Raw genomic sequence first — 18,448 nt, 5'->3', positions numbered from 1 at the left:
AGCACTCGAAGCGTTAAACTCAATCCAAGGTCTAACACGCGATTGGCCAAATACAGGGAGAAGATCTGGTTTTCGCAGCCGCGGGCCAATAAACACCTCGAGTGGGAGGGTTTGAAGATACTAAGGAGTTTTCCCCCCTTTTCTTTCCCCTCTCCACCCCCTCCTATCGGCCATCGCCCCCTGCCCGCCCCTCCATCCCCTACCCCGTCAGTTTGTTAAATTAATGCAGTAAGAAAGTCTGAAGATCTGGAGGAGTCCTGGCCAAAGGAAGATGGGCGAGCCCAGAGAACCGCGATGCATCTGAAACCCTGGGCTCCTGAGCCCCTCGGGGTAGCCATGGACCCTAGCAGCCCCAGAAACTTGCCCTGGGCTCTCTCCCGCCTGCAATCCTAAGCAATGGGACACCTTTCCTTCAGCGATCATAACTTATTCGGCGGGGACCAGAGAACAGGGATTGCACAGCGACAGCAGACCGGAACGGAGACAGGGGAGCAAGATTCTGGGACTCGGTCGCGATGCGCCAGCCTGGCACACTCTGCGAGATTTAACTGAAGGCTGCGCCGTCCACCGCTTTCCCCTTGCCCCTGACCCCCTCAGGCCAGCCCAGAGCCATCAAGCCTTGCTGCGTCTACCTAAGATGCTCGCCCAATCTAAAGGTCCGCGGCCAGCCCTCTGATCTCCACAGAAGAATTTTGCCCTTTCACGGAGCTGGCCGTTTAAACAGAAAAACAGGGGTAAAAAAAAAAGAAAATATACCCACCCCCAAACGTGCCTCCCCAGCGCCGCAGGGAGCCAACAGACACGCTGGAGTTTAACAAACAGCAATACTCTTCGCGCTCCTGAAAAGCGGGGCTGGACGCTCTCCGTGGTGCTGAAACGCTAGGCGGCCGCCGCTGTCCGTGGTACCTACAGCCTCCTCGCTCCAATTTCCCCTGAGGCTCTCTCTCCGCACCCCTATTCCTCACCTCCCCTTAACATCTGGATTATTTTTCCAATAGCTCTCGCTGGTTTTGTAAGTGCCAATTTGAAACATTTTTTTTGCCCCCGTAACTCGTGGACTACAAAGCACAAGGACCTGAAAAATGTACAGCTTCAATACTCTTCGACTCTACCTTTGGGAGACCATTGTATTCTTCAGGTATGCAATTTTCTACTGACCATATCGCTCTGTTGGAAATGGGGGGAAGGAGTACAGACGCTTGACTCTGCCCGTGGTCCCATCATTTGGGGGAGGGGGTTGCTGTGTACCGCTGCAATCGGGTCCTTCCATCCCCCGCCCCCTTCTCCCCTCCCACCCCCCGCCCGCAGGGTGTCTGGCTTGTGCGTGGAGGTCTGAGACAGTCTCAGCTCTGGCAGCTGTTTGCCTGTTTCTTGCGGTTTTTTTGTACTTCTGCCTGCTACACCCCGACATTGGTTCCAGGCCCCCTGTGCATATTAGCTTTCACTCGGTTGAGGACTTTAAGGGGAAGCTTTAGGAGTTACTCAGTTTAATTAGGACTGCATTCTCTGTAACCGCAGTGCCGAAAACCTCAGCTCTCCCGTCTGGGAGCCAAGTGACAACTAGCGGTGATAGGGAAGGTTGCACTCCAACTCGCTGGACACAAAACATACCATTTTCTATCCTTTTTGTTGTTGTTGTTTTCTTTTTTTCTGCGGGGGATAGGGAGGCGTTTACTGAGGCTTAGTGCTAGGAAACAAGAGAGTTATGACCTCCGTTTGTAAAGCCCTGAACTTGGGTGCAGAATGAATTTAAGAACAGATACTGTGAAACGTTCCCCCTATCAAACTTTGACTCCCTCCTTTCCCCTACCCACCTTTACAAACTACTCTGTTAGCAGCAGATCTTGAACTAATGGATAATGCCTCTTTGTTTTGTTTCTTAATTTATCCCTATCCTTGACTCTATAGCTGAGTTCCCCTATCCATTGTCTCCTACGTTAAATTTTTTCTGCCTACAGGCTTGGCATTCTTGTCTTAGTACAAGTGAAAAGTGAAAAATCATCTCTTTAGGAAGTATTGAAATAGATGGGCCTTTTGTAAGTGAGTGAATCATGCCATCTTCAGAGATGGTTATGATAAATTCCATTTATATGAATTGAAAAAAATTATTCTTCTTCCACAGCTTGCAGGGATCATTAATCTTCCTCATTTTAGATGCCTGCTTCTCATGTTTTACCATGGCATTGGATTAAGACATTTGAAAAACCCCACTACAGTTGTTTCAAATAACTCAGTGACCACCAAATATTATCCTCTCCCATCATAAAACAGCAAATAATTCTTGTTTAATGCATTGCATAAAAATTGTTTGTTTGATTACTCCATTGATTTGCTATTAAATGAATGACACCTCCCCCCAAAATTGTAAATTTCTATATGTAAGTCTCTCTCTCCTTATGTCTTTCTGTCCAGATGAAGACAAGATCCCCCTCTTCTCTGAGGTATCCAAAGCTACAGTTTTTAATCTCTGGTTTGAATAATTAGTTGTTAGGTCACTATCCTGACCACAGCTCACAATGTAAATAGTCAAGTTGTCAGGTAGAATGAAAAAAGTACAGTAGTTCAAGGCCTTGTAAATTTTACTTACTTTAAAGCAGAAAGTGTCCTCTTAATACTATCTGATCCTGTCCCCCCTTTATACCTGGTAGAACTGTGAAATGCTGTAGAGATGGGGTACTTGGTAACATTTGTATGCAAATTGATTCTCTGTTTGTCTTACCGAGACAGAACTGAACCAGAGAGATTAAAGAGCAAATTAATAGGACCAAGCACATCGTTCTACCCCCTCCACACTCCTTTTTTTCTTGATGAACAGTATGCAATGCCTGATTTTCCATTCCCAGACATTGTCTTTCACAAAAAGGAGACTCATTCTAAAAGGTCTGCATTGTAATCATTTTGATAAGGTTACGAATCTACTGCTGCATTAATTCTTCAAGTAAACTGGTAGTGGCCTATCAGGAAGCATCAGTTTACATCTCTGTCCCCTACGTGTGTGAAGGCACACATGAGCTTCAATGGACGTAAGACACAATTCCATGTGTTTATCAGGAAAAAAAATGAGTCACAACTATAGCAGGCTGGAAAAGCAGTGGTGCCATGGCACTTTCAAAATATAGGAATAGATACTTCATTTGAGGAGCAACTCCATTTCAGAATCATAAATATGGGGAATTGAACCAGGGGAGTACCCTAAGCAATTTTTTCAGACAGACGAAAGAAAATAAAAGGTCAGAAGGAAGCAAACTGAGTAGATTGTCTTTCTTCAATAGGTATTTTCATTTCTCATTATTTTATTTTTTTCAAATTTTAGATGAAAATAGAGAAGTATTAAAACCTGGAGACTTATTAAAATGGGTAAATGGGTGCTGGCAGCTCCCTAGCAGTCCCCGGTTGAATACCCCCTTCTCCCCTAAGGCGCTGCGTTGGGATGAACCAATCCAATTGTCCCAGGCACTCCTTAGATTAAGATATGCCAGCTGCCCACCTTGCTGAAAAAACGTGGGGTCTCAGAAAGCACTCACTAACAGAGGGGCTGCTGCTGCAACCTATAAGCAATGAAATGGCAAAAATGATAGCAAAACAAACAGAACAACAACTGAAGAGAGTACGGACAGAATCTCATGTGATGCCAACACAGAGAACGAATCAAAGCCTTAGAAAGGGAGACTTGGGGTCCTAGGAGACCAACAGCATTGCGGCGCTCATCAACTGTGTCCCTATAAGAAAAAGGAGGTGATTTGGCAGAAGTTCCTGCTCTGGTTTTTGTAAAGCCTGAGGTTCTAAAATACTGCAGGTGGCATTCTAGAATTCAATAAACTAAATTTTTTTCTCATTTGGGAGATGGAGTCTTATATCCAGACAAACCAAAAATAACAGACAAAAACATTTTGTTGTGATGATGGGAACACATTCCTTTCAAACCATCTTTCAAGCCAGAGGTAACTTGGCTTTAATCCCCAGAGCCCTTACAGAGGCTTTTGTCCAGGACAGGTCTGGTAGGACCCCAAAATTCTTTTGCTTTATCAACAAGTCAAACAGACCCACAATAAATAGCATTTCTCCACTTCTACACTATTGGCATTTTGAACTGGACGATTCTTTGCTACGAAGGCTGACCTGTGCACTGTAGGATATTTAGTAGCTTCCCTTCCCCTCCCACCTCCAGTCATGACAATCAAAAATATCTCCAGACATGCGGGGGAGGTCAGGAAAAGGAGACTCAATTGCCCAAGTTTTGATCTGCCATTTGAAATGACCAAATTTTTAATGATTTGCTTTAACATCTGAGTTATAATAAGGAAGTTAAAATAAGAAATTCCAGCTTCCTTTAGAAAAATGTCCCCAAGGAGATATACAAACCCTCCCAGTGAAACAAAAAAAAAAAAAAAAGGGACCTAGCTTGTGCTTCAGAAGGGAATAAAGATAGGAAGATAGATGTAGTCTAATCTATGTGTGGCTCTCCCAAAACATGATCAGGTTTTCTTCATGTGCCCCTTCCATCTCCCATTCCAGTAAGATGGTATTTCGCACGGGTTTTGTATTAAATATGGTACTCATTTACCAAGAAAAGTCATTAGAGCTTGAAGGGGAGATGTTTCAAACACACTAGGATCAAAAGGAACATGATAAACACATTGTTTTATACTGCAGTCCTAAAAATAACTACCCAGTTGAAAAGTAAATAAACTTCCCTTGAGGTGGCTCTTCTGGCAGCTGGGTCTCCGAGCTTGTCAAGAAGGGCAGATGGGGGGCTGGAGATGTGACCAGTGGTAGAATGCTCGCCTAGCACACGTGAGGCACTGGGTTCTAACCTTAGCTTCACATAAAAATGAAATGAAGATATTGTGTCCACTTACAACTAAAAAATAAATATTTTTTAAAAAGGGGGCAGACGACCACCTTGATCTTTTTCTCTTGGTGACATAGTTATACCCTGCCTTGAGCCTTACTTGCTGCATTTTTGATACTGCGGAAAGTGTCTAAGAGCTTCTGAAATAGGCCAAGGACTTTTTCCTAAGGAAAGGGGAGGCTGCTGGGCAAGTTTGCATCAGGACCAACAAAAAATGTCAATCAGTACACCCTCCTTTTGGGTTTAGAAACCTTAACAAGGGTGGAGGGGGGAGTCATTTTTTTCCTTCCCAAGTGTCAGCCTGGACAGGGACCCGAGGCCAGTAAATGGAGTTATGGATCAGCACACGAACATCTGCATATCTGCCAAACTGGTAATGACCTATCAGGGGACATTTAGGGAATTTGTGTTTGAGACTATCTTATGAAAGAGATTGTGACTATATGGTGCCGTGAAAGAGCAGTGTGGCAGTGATCTGAGAGCCCCTGCTTCTAGAGCCAGCTCTGCTCCCATCCTACAGCTTGGCCATAACAAGCTTCTTCCATGGTGAGGACTCAGTTTGCAACTCAAATGACTGAATCCAACCCTTGTAAGTCCACTTCGGCCTCTGGCATGCTCTTTATCAAAGACAGGGCCCCAGACCCACAAAGGCTCAGGATGAATTGGTTCTAGTGGTGGCCCTGCCTTCATTTCTTCACCAGACACTTACTTAGCATGTGCATACGTGTCCAGTCCAAAGCTAGGCTCTCTGCAGGGCAGATGTCACAGTCCCTGTCCTTGCAGAAAAGGAGACACTTCTTCCTTTAAAGCTACACTAAAAGCATCCTTCTCCTTCTTCAGAAGGCCCACAGAGCTCTCCTCCAGGCAGCCAGTGCATGCGTCCTGCAACAGCGTCACATTTATGTGGGCGTCATTAACTTTATTTCCTTCATCAGCTGGCAGAAGCCAGAATGATTTTTAAGATGGATGGCACTGTCTCCCCGCATGGCCATCTTGATTCTATTCGCGGGTTTTAAAGTACGCATTAGGCAAAGCTGCACTGGCCCAAAGGCCGCAGACCCAGGATCTAGAATTTAGCTGAGTGTGACCTTGAGAGGGTTCTATGACCTTTCCAGCCCTCGATTTCCCCACCTGTAAAATGAAAGGATTTGATCAATCACTCTCTCTAAAATTATTTTTAGCTGTATCGTTCAACCTCTTCCATCACAGCACAGTTTGGGTTATAGCTATTGCAGAATATTTTAATTACTACCAAAAAATATATAGCCATACCAAGGTATATCCCAGGTCAAGACCTGAAAGAATTGAGAACTTCACAAAGCCACTTCACTCTTTGGAGGATTATCCTAACCTGGACATGATTAAAGACAGATACTATAAATGTGTCAATTTCCCCCAAGAAAAGCTTAGAATATTGAGAAAATGTGATATCTGATCACTGTCTTCAGTCTGAAAAAATGATGCAAGACAGACAGACCAAAGTTTCGTACTTCCTATCAATGATTCTTCTTAGCATGACTACTCCACAAAGCCTACGCTTTAGAAATTTATTTACTAAATCCCATTCAGTATTAACTTATTTTTCCATCTTTATTAATCAAAGGCATACATAACTGCCATAAATACCAAATATCACAGCACAACGCCACTCCATTGACCTAAGAAGAAACAAAACTAAAGATATGTGATGCTTTTGAAATAATCCATAAAGCTTTGCCAGATGTAAACATGCAGTCTGTCAGTCTTTGGCTTGTTTAAGATGGATTCTGAGTCCTCATTACTATTTCATGCACCTCCTAGGTGCCCAGGGACCCCATATTGGGAAACATTAGATTTATTCTATGTAACTACAAGAGAAGAATTGGTAGATTTTTTTTTTAAATGCATACACATAAATTCTGGCTCAATGTAATTCAGAACTTTCTGGTAGCTCTGTCAAATGGTGCAAAGGGCTTCCTCAGTGGTAGTGAAGGTTCCTGTCAGTGGAGGTGTGCAAACAGAGACTGGAAATCTGCTTCCCAGGAGAAGCCTAGAAGAAATCCTTCTTTTGTAAATTGAGGTTTATCATTTGCTGCAGAAGAATAAATAAAATGCAGGTTAGTGACAAACCTTCACAGTGCTAATGCTCCCCATTCCCTGATTCCCAAATGACCATCTGATGGGTATAAACTGACTAAAGCATACCATCAACACATCCTCTTTGGGTATTTTTTTTTTAATTTTTTAAAATAAACAAACTGGGCAATAAACATACACAATGTGACAAAGAATTATTAATTGTAAATCACCACGGTTATGGAAAAGCCTGGTTTTAAGAAATGAGAAGCACCTCAGCATAAGCCAGAAGGATCCACCGGAAAATGCCAAGGTCCAAGGACGAACCCTCAGACCTGGTCAGTCCTCAGGACTCTATGCTGAACTCCAGCCGGCTCCCCTGAAGCAACCTCCGTTAAGCCTAACACAACCGAAAACACCATAGGGGGAGCCAGCAAATCCATTCAGAGAGCACATTGAAGGAAACAAAGCTAACAGGGCCCAGGCTTTGTACCGCAGGCCCTTATGAGGGCTGCCAGACCCCAGAGCTTTTCAAACTCTGTATAAAGGAGCCCTTTGTGGTTTCCTGAAGTTGAGATTGTCCGTGTCTCCCGAGGCTAATTCAGTGCAATTAGATTACCACTCTCCGCCTTTGAATTCGGCTGTTTTTCAGTGTCCGTTGCTAAATGAGTTTACCATCTTAACAGGGAACTGCCAACAAACGTTAATCCCAGCCGTGAAATGGGCAATGGCTCCTGGGCAGCATTCTGTCTAGCCCCATAGACGGGAGACCCCCAGGCACAGAGAGAAGAAGCCTCAGCTCCCCTCTGGGTACATTCTCTACTTACCCACCTGTCCCGCACCAGATATCACACTGTCCTTTGGAGTCTCGGGGCAGCAAAAGGTCTAGAAAGTTCTACAATTCAGTAGTCCCTCACTGTGAGGGGTTTGTCAAAAAGACAGTTTCCCCAAAATTTTCTGAGGGTAAATCTGAAATATTCTTATTACAAAAATAACAATAAATACAATAAATGAGAGGACAGGAGCAAACCGTTGGAGGTGATGGATATGTTTATGGCATAGATTGTGAAGATGATTTCACTTAACTCCAGACTCGTCAAGTTCTCTACATGAAATATGTACAGCTTCATATATGTCAATCATATCACAATAAGTGATTTTAGAAATTAATCAAAGTCAGGGCCGGTGGTGTAAGCATTTGTCTAGTATGGGCAAGGCCCCAGATTTGATCTTCAACACTGCGAAATATTTTAAAATTAAAATTAAATAAAGTAAAATACCGATTTGTAAATTGTTGAAACAGAATTTCCCAGGATGAGAATAGAAAAACCTGCAAGGTCAAGAGGAGTCCCTAAGTCAGTGCTTTCCAAACTCCTGTGTGCATGGGAATCACAGAGAGTGTAACAAAGATGCAGCTGCTGGCAGAGTCGGCCTGGGGAGCCTGAGAATCTGCATTTCTGACAGCTCCCAGGGGATGCTAATGCTAGGCTTGAGCAGAAAGACTCTAAATAACCCTGACCAAAACCCTGACATAAATCAAACCTTTTATTTTTTAGAGGAAGAGAGGATACATGAATCCCTCAAGGTTATGAAGTGACAGGACCCTCAAAGTCATGTCCCAGACATGGCACACGTAGCATTTGTATACTGGTCCCTATGCCCTGACTACAATTGCACTTTCCTTCCTTCAGTTCTCTCAAACACCGTCAGTCTCATAAATATTAACCCTTGCACATCAAGAGGACTCCTCAGGGAGCTAGCTCCATCCCTGAACTGGTTCTGGTCCCTGAAGACCTAGTGAACCAAAAGCTCTCATTTACATAGCTAGGAACTCTGTGTGAGAGAAGGACCACCCAAGGAATCAACCTTTAATCCAGGCCCCCTGGGGCCTTGGGTCATAGCAGTGAGGGCCTGCCTGGATCAACAGAGGAGGTGAATCAAGATAGTCAAAAGAAGGAAGTCTGTTTTTTCTCCAAGGAGCTCACTTACCAGCCTTCCTGTGCACACTGTACCATCAAACTTGCATAACAGGAGGATTGCTTAGGACTCCCAGATGTCCAGAGGCCACTGTCCCTTTTATCTGATCTCAGGACCGTGTCCTTCTTTCTTTACCCCTTTGTCTGCACTTCCACAAAGCATGTTAGTATCTTACACACCAAATAGATTAACTGCCGTGGTCTCCAGCTTTTTGATAGCTGCGTGTTTATTGCTACACACTGCATTCTGCAACCCTCCCCAGCTCCACAGAACTGCGGCAAGGCCACCACAACCCTGGTTGCCAGGCAGATCTACTGTACTCTTACCAAAGCTCTTTATGGGTTAGAGTATCCCATAGCTCCAAGCCCATCATCTTGAAAAGTAGACAGCAGACTGTGGTCACTGTGCCCATTTTAGAGCTGAGAAAACTGAGGTTTGGAGAGGAAAAGTGATTTTCCACTTGGTAATCATAAGTAACCAGGCTGTTAATCTCACAGTAAAGCCAGAATTCAAATACAGATTTCCTTGCTCCCAACCCACCACACTGAAATATGTCTGTGTGTGTCTGTGTGTGTGTATGTATACAGTATATCTATATAGATAGATATACGCTGATAGATCTATCAATATAGAGAGATAGATTACAGAGGTGGATATACACTGATACACACCCACACTCTGCAGCTCCTGTGAACTGCTACGGACATCAAGAAAACAGTCCCCTCTCTCTCTGCCAGTGGGCCACAGAGGTGGAAAGAAGATTAGGAGAGGAGAGGGAGAATTTCCCATGAGGACTTTGGTTTGAGAGAGCCATGGTCTTCCTGTTTTTAACTAGAAAGGCCTTTCTTCCTGTGTTCTCCTTCTTTTTTAAATTTTTCAGTTGTTGATGAGCCTTTATTTTATTCATTTATTTATATACGGTGCTGAGAATCGAACCCAGTGTCTCATACATGGGAGGAACGTGCTCTACCACTGAGCCACACCTCAGCCCTCTTGATCATTCTTAATGGTAAAATATATGCATACTTTTTAAAGAAATTCTAATACTATATTTAAGCCCAAAACCCACTTTGATAATGACCTCCGGGACCCTCCAACTGTTATCCCTCTCTATCATTTTTATTCATATCCATTATACACTACATACAAATACACGTGTGTATAGCCACACACATACACACATACACACACACACACACACACACACACTCATTTCTTGAACTCACTTTGCCAACATAATTCCACAGTTTGTTCTGCTCTTGTTTCTGTGTGTCTTGAGAAGCCTTACCTGTTGAAGTACCTCATTCCTTTAGCCACTGCAGAGCATTTTATGCTTTGGAGGTCTAATTGTATTCTGCCATCTCCCTATTGATAGGCATTTATACATTTTTTTCCCTAATTTTTCCACTGCAGTCCGTGCTACAGTAGTCACGGTGCACATGCATCTTTGTGAACACATGTGGCATTTCTCCAGGCAGATAACAGAAACAAGAAATGGAGTTGCTGAGGCACAGAACATATGTATCTTTTATGTTAATAGATAGCACAGGCAGCCAAATATCCCTTTCTTCCTGAGCCTTCTCTTCTGTCCTTCTCATGTTGACCCAGCTCAGCCCAGACTGCAACGACTCACCAGTAATTATCCTTAGTACTTATTGAATATTTATGGAATCCTAGGTACTGTTACTAACAACATCATATGCCTCATCTCATAATTCTCACACACACACACACACACAAAAAAATGAGATGTAAATAGCATTATGTTCCCATTTTATAGGCAACAAAATGAAGATACCAACAGGTCACGTAACTTGATCAAGGTGAGACAACTGGTAAGAGGCAGAGCCAAGATTGAAAACCAAGTCTGACTCTAGAAATCACTCTTTGAATTGTTCCGCTGTCATCACAACTCCACAAATGAAGCAGAGTAGAAGGGGGAGGAGCCTGAGGTGGACGAGGAAGTTTGCCTGGTGGAGATGAGTTTGCCTCTCCGGGTAATAAAGAGCTCATCTCTTCCAGCTTGTTCCAGGTTATGACAAACCTAAGAGGCATCTATAATAGACGTGTGTTTCCTATCTCCACCCTTTGCACAGAATTTCACTAATTTTCATGCCCATTAGGAAGGCATCTATGAAGAGCTCAGTCAAAAGGTGGAGATGATTTACTACATGGCATCTTTTCTTCTCTGTCCCAGCTGCCTTGTGGACAAAACCATTCAATTGAAAGAGCTATTTAGGATTATGGGAGAAAATTTCTGAGTTGGGAAGTCAGGAAGAGGGACAGCATTGCCTCTGGCCCAGGAACACAATTTTTCACATTTTTTATTGGTGCACTATAGTGGTATATAATGGTTACATCTTCATTCATGCACACAACATAACAATACAATTTGGCCAATATGAATCCCCAATACATCCCCCTTTCTCCCCTCCTCCTTCCCCTGGTTCCTTTCCTCTATTCTACTGGTCAATCTTTGGTTTTCATGACCTGGAACAGAATTTTTTTAACTATTGGTCCCTTGTACTCAGATCAAGGATCTGTCAGTCTCACCACTAACCTTACAAACACAGGACTAAGTAACCCCAGTCTCCCTTTATCTTCTGTATGAGAGGTCAGAGAGTCAGTCCCATCCCCAGTGCCAGAGATCCCACCACATGTCCAAGATGGCCACTCCCAAAGCAGACCCAATGGGCACCTCAGAACTTGTCTAGAGCAGGAAGCCTCACCCAGTCCAGATGTGTCAGGGTGAGGATAAAGGGGGAGGGAGCAAGGACCAAGCCAGTCTTCCTTTATGACCACAAGCATCACTCCAGATGTGGGACCCTGGACAATGCTGTCTCAGACTCCGGTTTTCAGTAGCTTTCTGACTGACACCAGAGATACCTCCCAACACGTCCCTAGCAGACCTGTTGCTAATAGAAGAAAAAAATACAGTAGAAATAAAGTCTCCCAATATCGACTCTTGAAATAGACCTGCTGGCTTTTTATTTTGTTTTCCTGTCTTTTGGTTTGTTACATTATAAATATTACACTTGTTTGCCGTAAAATATTAAAACAACATAGGGAGAAATGTTTCAAAACAAAATACACTGAATTTTATTCCCTAAGATAAATCATTTAACAGTTGGATATTCATGCTCCCGGATGATTGGAATAACATAATAATAACCCAAATCATGTGCCTGATGCCATTCTAGAAGTTGAGTGACTCTGAACCCATGCTGATCCTCAGAACAGTTCCATAAAGCACACAGTATTCTTCATCCCATTGTAGGGAGGAAGTTAAAGAATTTCCCAAGGATCATCCAGCCTGGAAATAGCAGTGTGGCTCCAGGAACCATTTTTAACTTCTGTGCTACAGTAATAAGCCATTTGTGCTGTTACCAAAAAAAAAAGCAAAAAAACAAAAAAAAAAGGCGGGGGGAATTACTCTAAACACCGTGTTCTTCGTCTTCCTTTTATCACTCAGCAATACCTTGTCACAGTACCTACAGATGCATCCCATGCCTCTTGTAGCCATGCTGCCCTTCTCCTGAGAACACCAGGTTTGAGAATAACACAAAACTCAACTTGTCACCCTTGCAACCCCCATCTCTATTTCAGCTGCTTTACTTCACACAAACCAAATTCCAACCCAAAAACGGATTTCTCATTGTCTGTAAGTCTCACCTCTGCGCTTGCAGTGTTTCCTACCCCCACCATAAATCTGGAAACCCCCCTCCCTTCAATTCTGCCTAGAAAGACCTCTGAGCCAGCTCTGGTTTCAAGCTAATCTGATTTGGATCCACTTGCTTCCCGTAGGATCTTGGCAGTTGGCTCAACATTTTCTGAGCTTCAATTTCCTCATCTTAAAGACTAAGGATAATAACTTCACTGATAAATAATGAAGCTCCATTCTAAATGCTTTTCCTTAGCAGAACACAAGCCCTTAACCAGTGGTAATTCCCTCTCCATGTCTCTGAGATCCCATGGATGTATGGAGACCCATCTCTAGCAACGCTTCCTTCTTGGTATCCCCTGGATTGCCACTGTCCCTTCCCACAATTGGTCACAGACTCTCCTTTCTATATTAAATTTCCTTGGAAATGTAGGTATTACTGTTGTTTCTTAGCTTGCTCAAAGTGACTTTCCATATATTTGTGGAGGGACTTGCAGCTCTCCTGATGGAATTGTAAGCCTCTCAAAGGCTAAGAACTTCATGAATTCCTTGGTGCATGTGAAAGGCAAACAAGACAAGGGACATATCCCTGATACTTCCTACAGTCTTCAACTGGCTCCATTTCCTCTCACAAAGCATCATCCCAGTGGTTCATATATTTTAAACTCAGTGTTTCTTAAACAAATTCATTTGTCCCCATATGCCTGTTCCCGTCCTCCTCTTATTGGCTCTGCAGAAACCCAGGACCTGAAGAAATCCAACCCACCAATCCCGAAACTCTGATGTGTCTTACCATGACCTCTTTTTGCTCCAAGAAATAAGTCCCAGTGAGAGAGTACGCTAGCTATGGCAGCTCAGTCCTGGCTCTCTCAGTGTTGCAGTGAGCAGTTCATCCCCATCCTTGCTGCCTGACAGGCTATGTCTGAACTTTAGGCCTTTCCAAATATCTGAGCCACTGCAGATAGGGTTGCTTCCCACAGTAAGCCAGGCCTGCAGAGAGGCCTCTTCCATAGGACAAGACAAACTTTCTAAAATGGCTTTATTTCTGCAAAAAAAGCATGAATTTCATTGGAGGTAGTTTTATCACTGTGACCCAAAACATCTAGGAGAAGAGAAAAATTCTCCACAGGAGCCAAGAAAAAGATTGCATCATGCCCAGAGAGAGGGGGCTTGAAGGAACTCATAGAATTTGGAATGTAAAAAATCTATACTTCCTGAAAAATAGGCTGAGGAGGCTCAGGCGAAGCCGTGATGCTCCATACTGCCTCAAAATTAGACCATCTGGAGATCAGAGCAAGATGTTCCTTTCCCTGCAGGCTCTCCCCTGACTTTGTGAGTCTCATTTTCCCCAGGCCTAAAATGATATTGGACTAGGTAAAGGCTATGGGTCCTTCCAGCCATTGATGTGTAATCCTTAAGTTGAGTAGGATCACAGAAGACCCAGCAGTGGAAAACTATCTTGGGAATCAGTTATAATCTGAAATTCTAGTTACACCACTTACTAGGTATATGCCCTTGGAGCAAAATTGTTTTTAAGATTTCAAAGCCTCAGTTTTTCTTATCTGTGGAATGGGAGTGACAGGTTACCCTAAGTGTTAAATGAGAGAAGAGTGTTGGCACAGCATTTGGTGCATAACTGTACAAAATAGAAAACGCTGTTATTACTATAATTAAAATGGGCTGGGTGCAAAGTGTGGTTGAAGGTTTAAAGAAAGTCTGACTAATCTGTCTGGAGTCGAGCATATAGCAAAAAGTTGAAGACAATTTTGTAGAAAATCAGGACAATAGAGGACGTTTAATTCACCAGGTGGCCAAGAGTACCCACAGAACGATACCTATGCAGAAACAAGGCTGGCAGGGGAGGCCTGCAGGATGATGCTGACCTCCAGGACATGGTGGGCAACTGTCCACCTGTTACCCAGGCTCAGCCCAGTTCTGCTCTGCCCTGTTCTCTCTCGGTGGATCTATCAACTAGAAGCCCAACTGAGAGTAGATAGTTTGTTCTAAGTTCTGAGGACAGAAGCATCGATGAACAAACAGAATAAGCAGGGTCCCTGCTCTCGTACAGCTTAAACTCTAGAAGGAGGTTCAGACAACTAAACAAATTGGGAAGCTAGAATTTCAGGGTCCGATAAGTGCTATAAACTCAATACCACAGTAGAACAGGACAGAGAATTGTCCACCAGGGTCTACCCCTTGGCCAGGTACCTACACTTTCAAACACAACTTTCTCTTTCTTCAGCCTTCTATCACAGGGAGTTAGAGGAGGCTGCTCTTTTTACAGTTGAGGAAACTGAACCCCTGAGAAAAATGACCTTGTAATGAATATCACATGATCAGTCAGAGCCATGCCAGGTGACCTCATTCCAAGCAGAAAAGTCAAAAATATCCTGGATGAATGATTAAATCAGGCGGGTGTTGGGGAGAGCAAGTAGCAAAAGAGTATTTTGGTAGGATCCCATTTTTACTTTTTTATATGGATTCATGTTCTCATACAAGGACAAAAACCTAGAAAAATGGACTCAGAACTGTTTATACTTTTTATTACCTCTTGAGAATGAGACTAAGGGGGACTTTTATTTCCTGCATTAAATATTTCTGTAATGCTTGAATATTATATATTACTTTTAAAAGATGAAAAATATTTTTTGTAAAAAGAAAAAAAGAGGATGTCAGAGAGTACAAAGTTGGAGACATACAAATTTGGAGCCCTCCTTAATAAAAGACAACCTGAACCAGGTAGGAGAAAATGACAAATCCAAAGAAAGCCAACTGGCCGAGCTGATTGTGTTTTCTTCAAGCACAAATGAGCCTAGAGGCCAAGACCATTTGGTGTGGTCATTGGAGTTTTCTGAGCAGCAACTAGAAGCTGCTTTTCCCACTGATGTCATCCTTCTGGAAGTAAAATATCACTATAAAACAAAAGGCCAGAGTTAGGCTATTTGTGTCTATAGAACAAAGTGATGAGTGGGACATAGTCTCATCAGAGGGATAAGTGCCACCAATTCCATATGCAATTCATGAAATCCTCCTAGTCACAAAAGAAGAGAGAGTTAGCCATGAAAAGAATTATCTGGCCCAATTCCTTAATTTTACAGTGGATTAGATCTCAGCCCCCAAAATAACTGAGGATTCCGAGTCTCTTATGCCCATGACAAGGTTCCCTAAAATCCAGTAAGTGTGCCAATGATAGTGTGCGAGGTAAATCGCAATGAATTTTATTTTGGTAGAAGATTTACCAATTCCACTATAATATTAATAATGTTTAAATTGTTTAAGATAAAAGTCAAATTAAAAAATAAATAGCAGGTCAAATCTCAGACATTGACCAACCAGAATAGTAAATGAGAATAGTTCAGATTAGCGAATGAGACAAAGAATGGGAATTTGGAGGTCTGGCTTTGTCATAGGCTACCAGGGCATCATCTGTGAGTCTTATCTAAGTCATAAGGAAGAATGTTTCTTTGCAGTAAGCCATTTCCCAGAACATAAAAAGATGTGAGTTGTACAATAAAAAAGTGATAATTCTCCAAAGCATAAATTGGTTGGACTAAGGAACAAAAAACACATAAGAGAAGATGGCCTTTAAAAAAATGATACTGAGAAAACTGAATATCCATGTGTAGAAGAATAAAAACAGATCCCTCTTATCTAGCCCTGCATAAAAGTTGACTCAAAATGGATCAAAGACTCAGGAATTAGACCAAAAACTTTGCAACTGCTAGAAGAAAACATAGGGTCATCATTTTCAACATATTGGTGCAGATGCCAACTTCCTTAACAAGACCCTTAAAGCTCAAGAAATAAAACCAAGAGTCAGTAAATGGGAAGGCATCAAGTTGAAAAGCACAGCAAAGAAAATGAGGGCATGAAGAGAGAATCTACAGAACGAGAGAAAATATTTGCCAGCTATTCTTCCAACAGAGTATTAATATCCAAAATATAGAAGGAACTCAAAAAAAAAACTTACCATAAAAAAACTAATAAAAACAACCCAATCGATAAATGGGCAAATGAACTAAATAGACACTTCTCAAAGGAAGAAATACAAACAACCAGCAAATACATGAAAAAAAATGTTCAATGTCTTTATCTATCAGGGAAATGCTCATCAAAATTGTACTGAGCAGGTCGCGGTGGCACACGCCTGTAATCCCAGTGGGTTGGGAGGCTGAGAGAGGAGAATTGTGAGTTCAAAGCCAGCCTCAGCAAAGGAGAGACACTAAGCAACTCAGTGAGACCCTGTCTCTAAGTAAAATACAAAATAGGGCTGAGAATGTGGCTCAGTGGTTGAGTGCCCCTGTGTGCAATCCCTGCTACCAAAATAAATAAATAAATAAATAAAAAGAAACTACATTGAGATTTCACCTCATTCCAGTTAGAATGGCTATCATAATGAATGCAAACAATAAAAAGTGCTGGAGAGGATGTGGATAAAAAGGAACACTTATACACTGTTGGTGGGATTGTAAATTAGTACAATCACTATGGAAATTGGTATGGAGGTTCCTCAAAAGACTAGGAATATATGGCCCACCTATACACTCACTGATATTTACCCCCAGAGAATTAAAATCAGCATATTGAAAACAATACTTGCATACTCATATTTATAGCAGCACAATTTACGATAGCCAAGCTGCAGAACAACCTAGTTGTCTGTCAATAGATGAATAAATAAAGAAAATCTGGTATTTATTAAATAAATAAATAAATAACAGTATGTGAATCAAGCAAAACTTGTGGCATGTTATGCAAGTGGTTCATTCGGGTTTGGAGAAAGTGAAAACTATCACAAGGACTTGTGAAACTGGGCCAGTTCTGAGCAAGCCTAACTTTAAATTTAAACCCAAATTGCTTCTCTGGTGGGTCATGTACTCACAGTCTTCGATTCCCTCCTTATGTTAGAATGACATCTGTGACTTCCAACATTGCCTTATGGACAATAATTCCTCTAATAATATTTATAATTAATAAGGTTAGCAAATAAGGTGTAGTTGGAGCTTATGTGAGGAACTAGGCTAAAAGCTCTGGATGTATTAAATATTTATCTTTATAGCAACCCCATGAAGTAAGTACTATTATCATCTCCATTCAGGGATAGACTAAGGTAGTAATCTTACCAACTTGGGACCCCTTTAGGCCACCTTGCCAATCCAAGTGCAAATGAAGGATGTTTCATATGAGAAAGACATACAAACTCCTGCAGGGATGTGGTGGGGCAGGATGTGAAGAAGAAAATAAAGGTGCTCACCCCAAATGACAGCCTTTCCCAGTGGGGAAACAGAGGTGGGGGGAACCTGTCAACACATTTCCCCCTCATTTCTGCTGCCCAAAATCCTGATTTCCTTTCCATTGATCACCATGGGATTTATGAAGAAACATGAGATTAATAAAGATGTTGGAGTTGAGCGCAATTTGATCTCTAGACCCAGGTGGCTGAGGCAGAAGAACTGAGTGTTCAAAGCCAGCCAAGGCAACAGAGGCAACATGGCAGACCTTGTCTCAAAAAAATAATAATAATAATATTGGGCAAGAAATAAAATGGAAAATTTTAAAAATGAACAAGAAAGGATAGGGAAAGAGAAATCAAGAGAGCAATAAAGAGGGAAGAGGAGAGAAAGGAAAACATAAGCCTAGTAATAATTAGTAAACACTAAACACAGGTCAACCAGGAACTCACTGTATGAGTCTCCTCTGGACCACAGTCTTCTCATCTGTAAAGTGGATGAGTAGCTTGCACTAGATGACTTTTAAGATCTCTCTCAGGTCTGCCATATTGAAGGTAATGGAAGGTCAAAAAACAGAAAAGAAGAAGTAAATGCTAAGGAGGAATGATGAAAGGAGGAGGAAACCAGAAAAAAAAAAAGAAGGCATCTTCCAGAGCAACTGGAATCTGCTTA

The 18,448-nt window shown here is 42.3% G+C and overlaps 1 protein-coding gene across 2 annotated transcripts in view; it reads left to right on the top strand.

Annotated features, from left to right (window-relative positions):
- Positions 1 to 1,082: 1,082 nt before the first annotated feature.
- Positions 1,083 to 18,448, top strand: part of Glra1 (glycine receptor alpha 1) — an 83,619-nt gene continuing 66,253 nt past the window's right edge. For both annotated transcript variants that reach the window (XM_026388314.2, XM_026388313.2), the window contains exon 1: positions 1,083 to 1,138. In XM_026388314.2, coding sequence (XP_026244099.1) covers positions 1,083 to 1,138 — 56 coding nt within the window. The remainder of the gene's footprint in view (positions 1,139 to 18,448) is intronic.

This window comes from Urocitellus parryii, chromosome 1 (assembly GCF_045843805.1).
Source record: "Urocitellus parryii isolate mUroPar1 chromosome 1, mUroPar1.hap1, whole genome shotgun sequence".
Lineage (NCBI taxonomy): Eukaryota > Metazoa > Chordata > Mammalia > Rodentia > Sciuridae > Urocitellus > Urocitellus parryii.
Note: the sequence above shows the minus strand (reverse complement) of the source record. Positions and strands in the feature narration are given on the sequence as shown.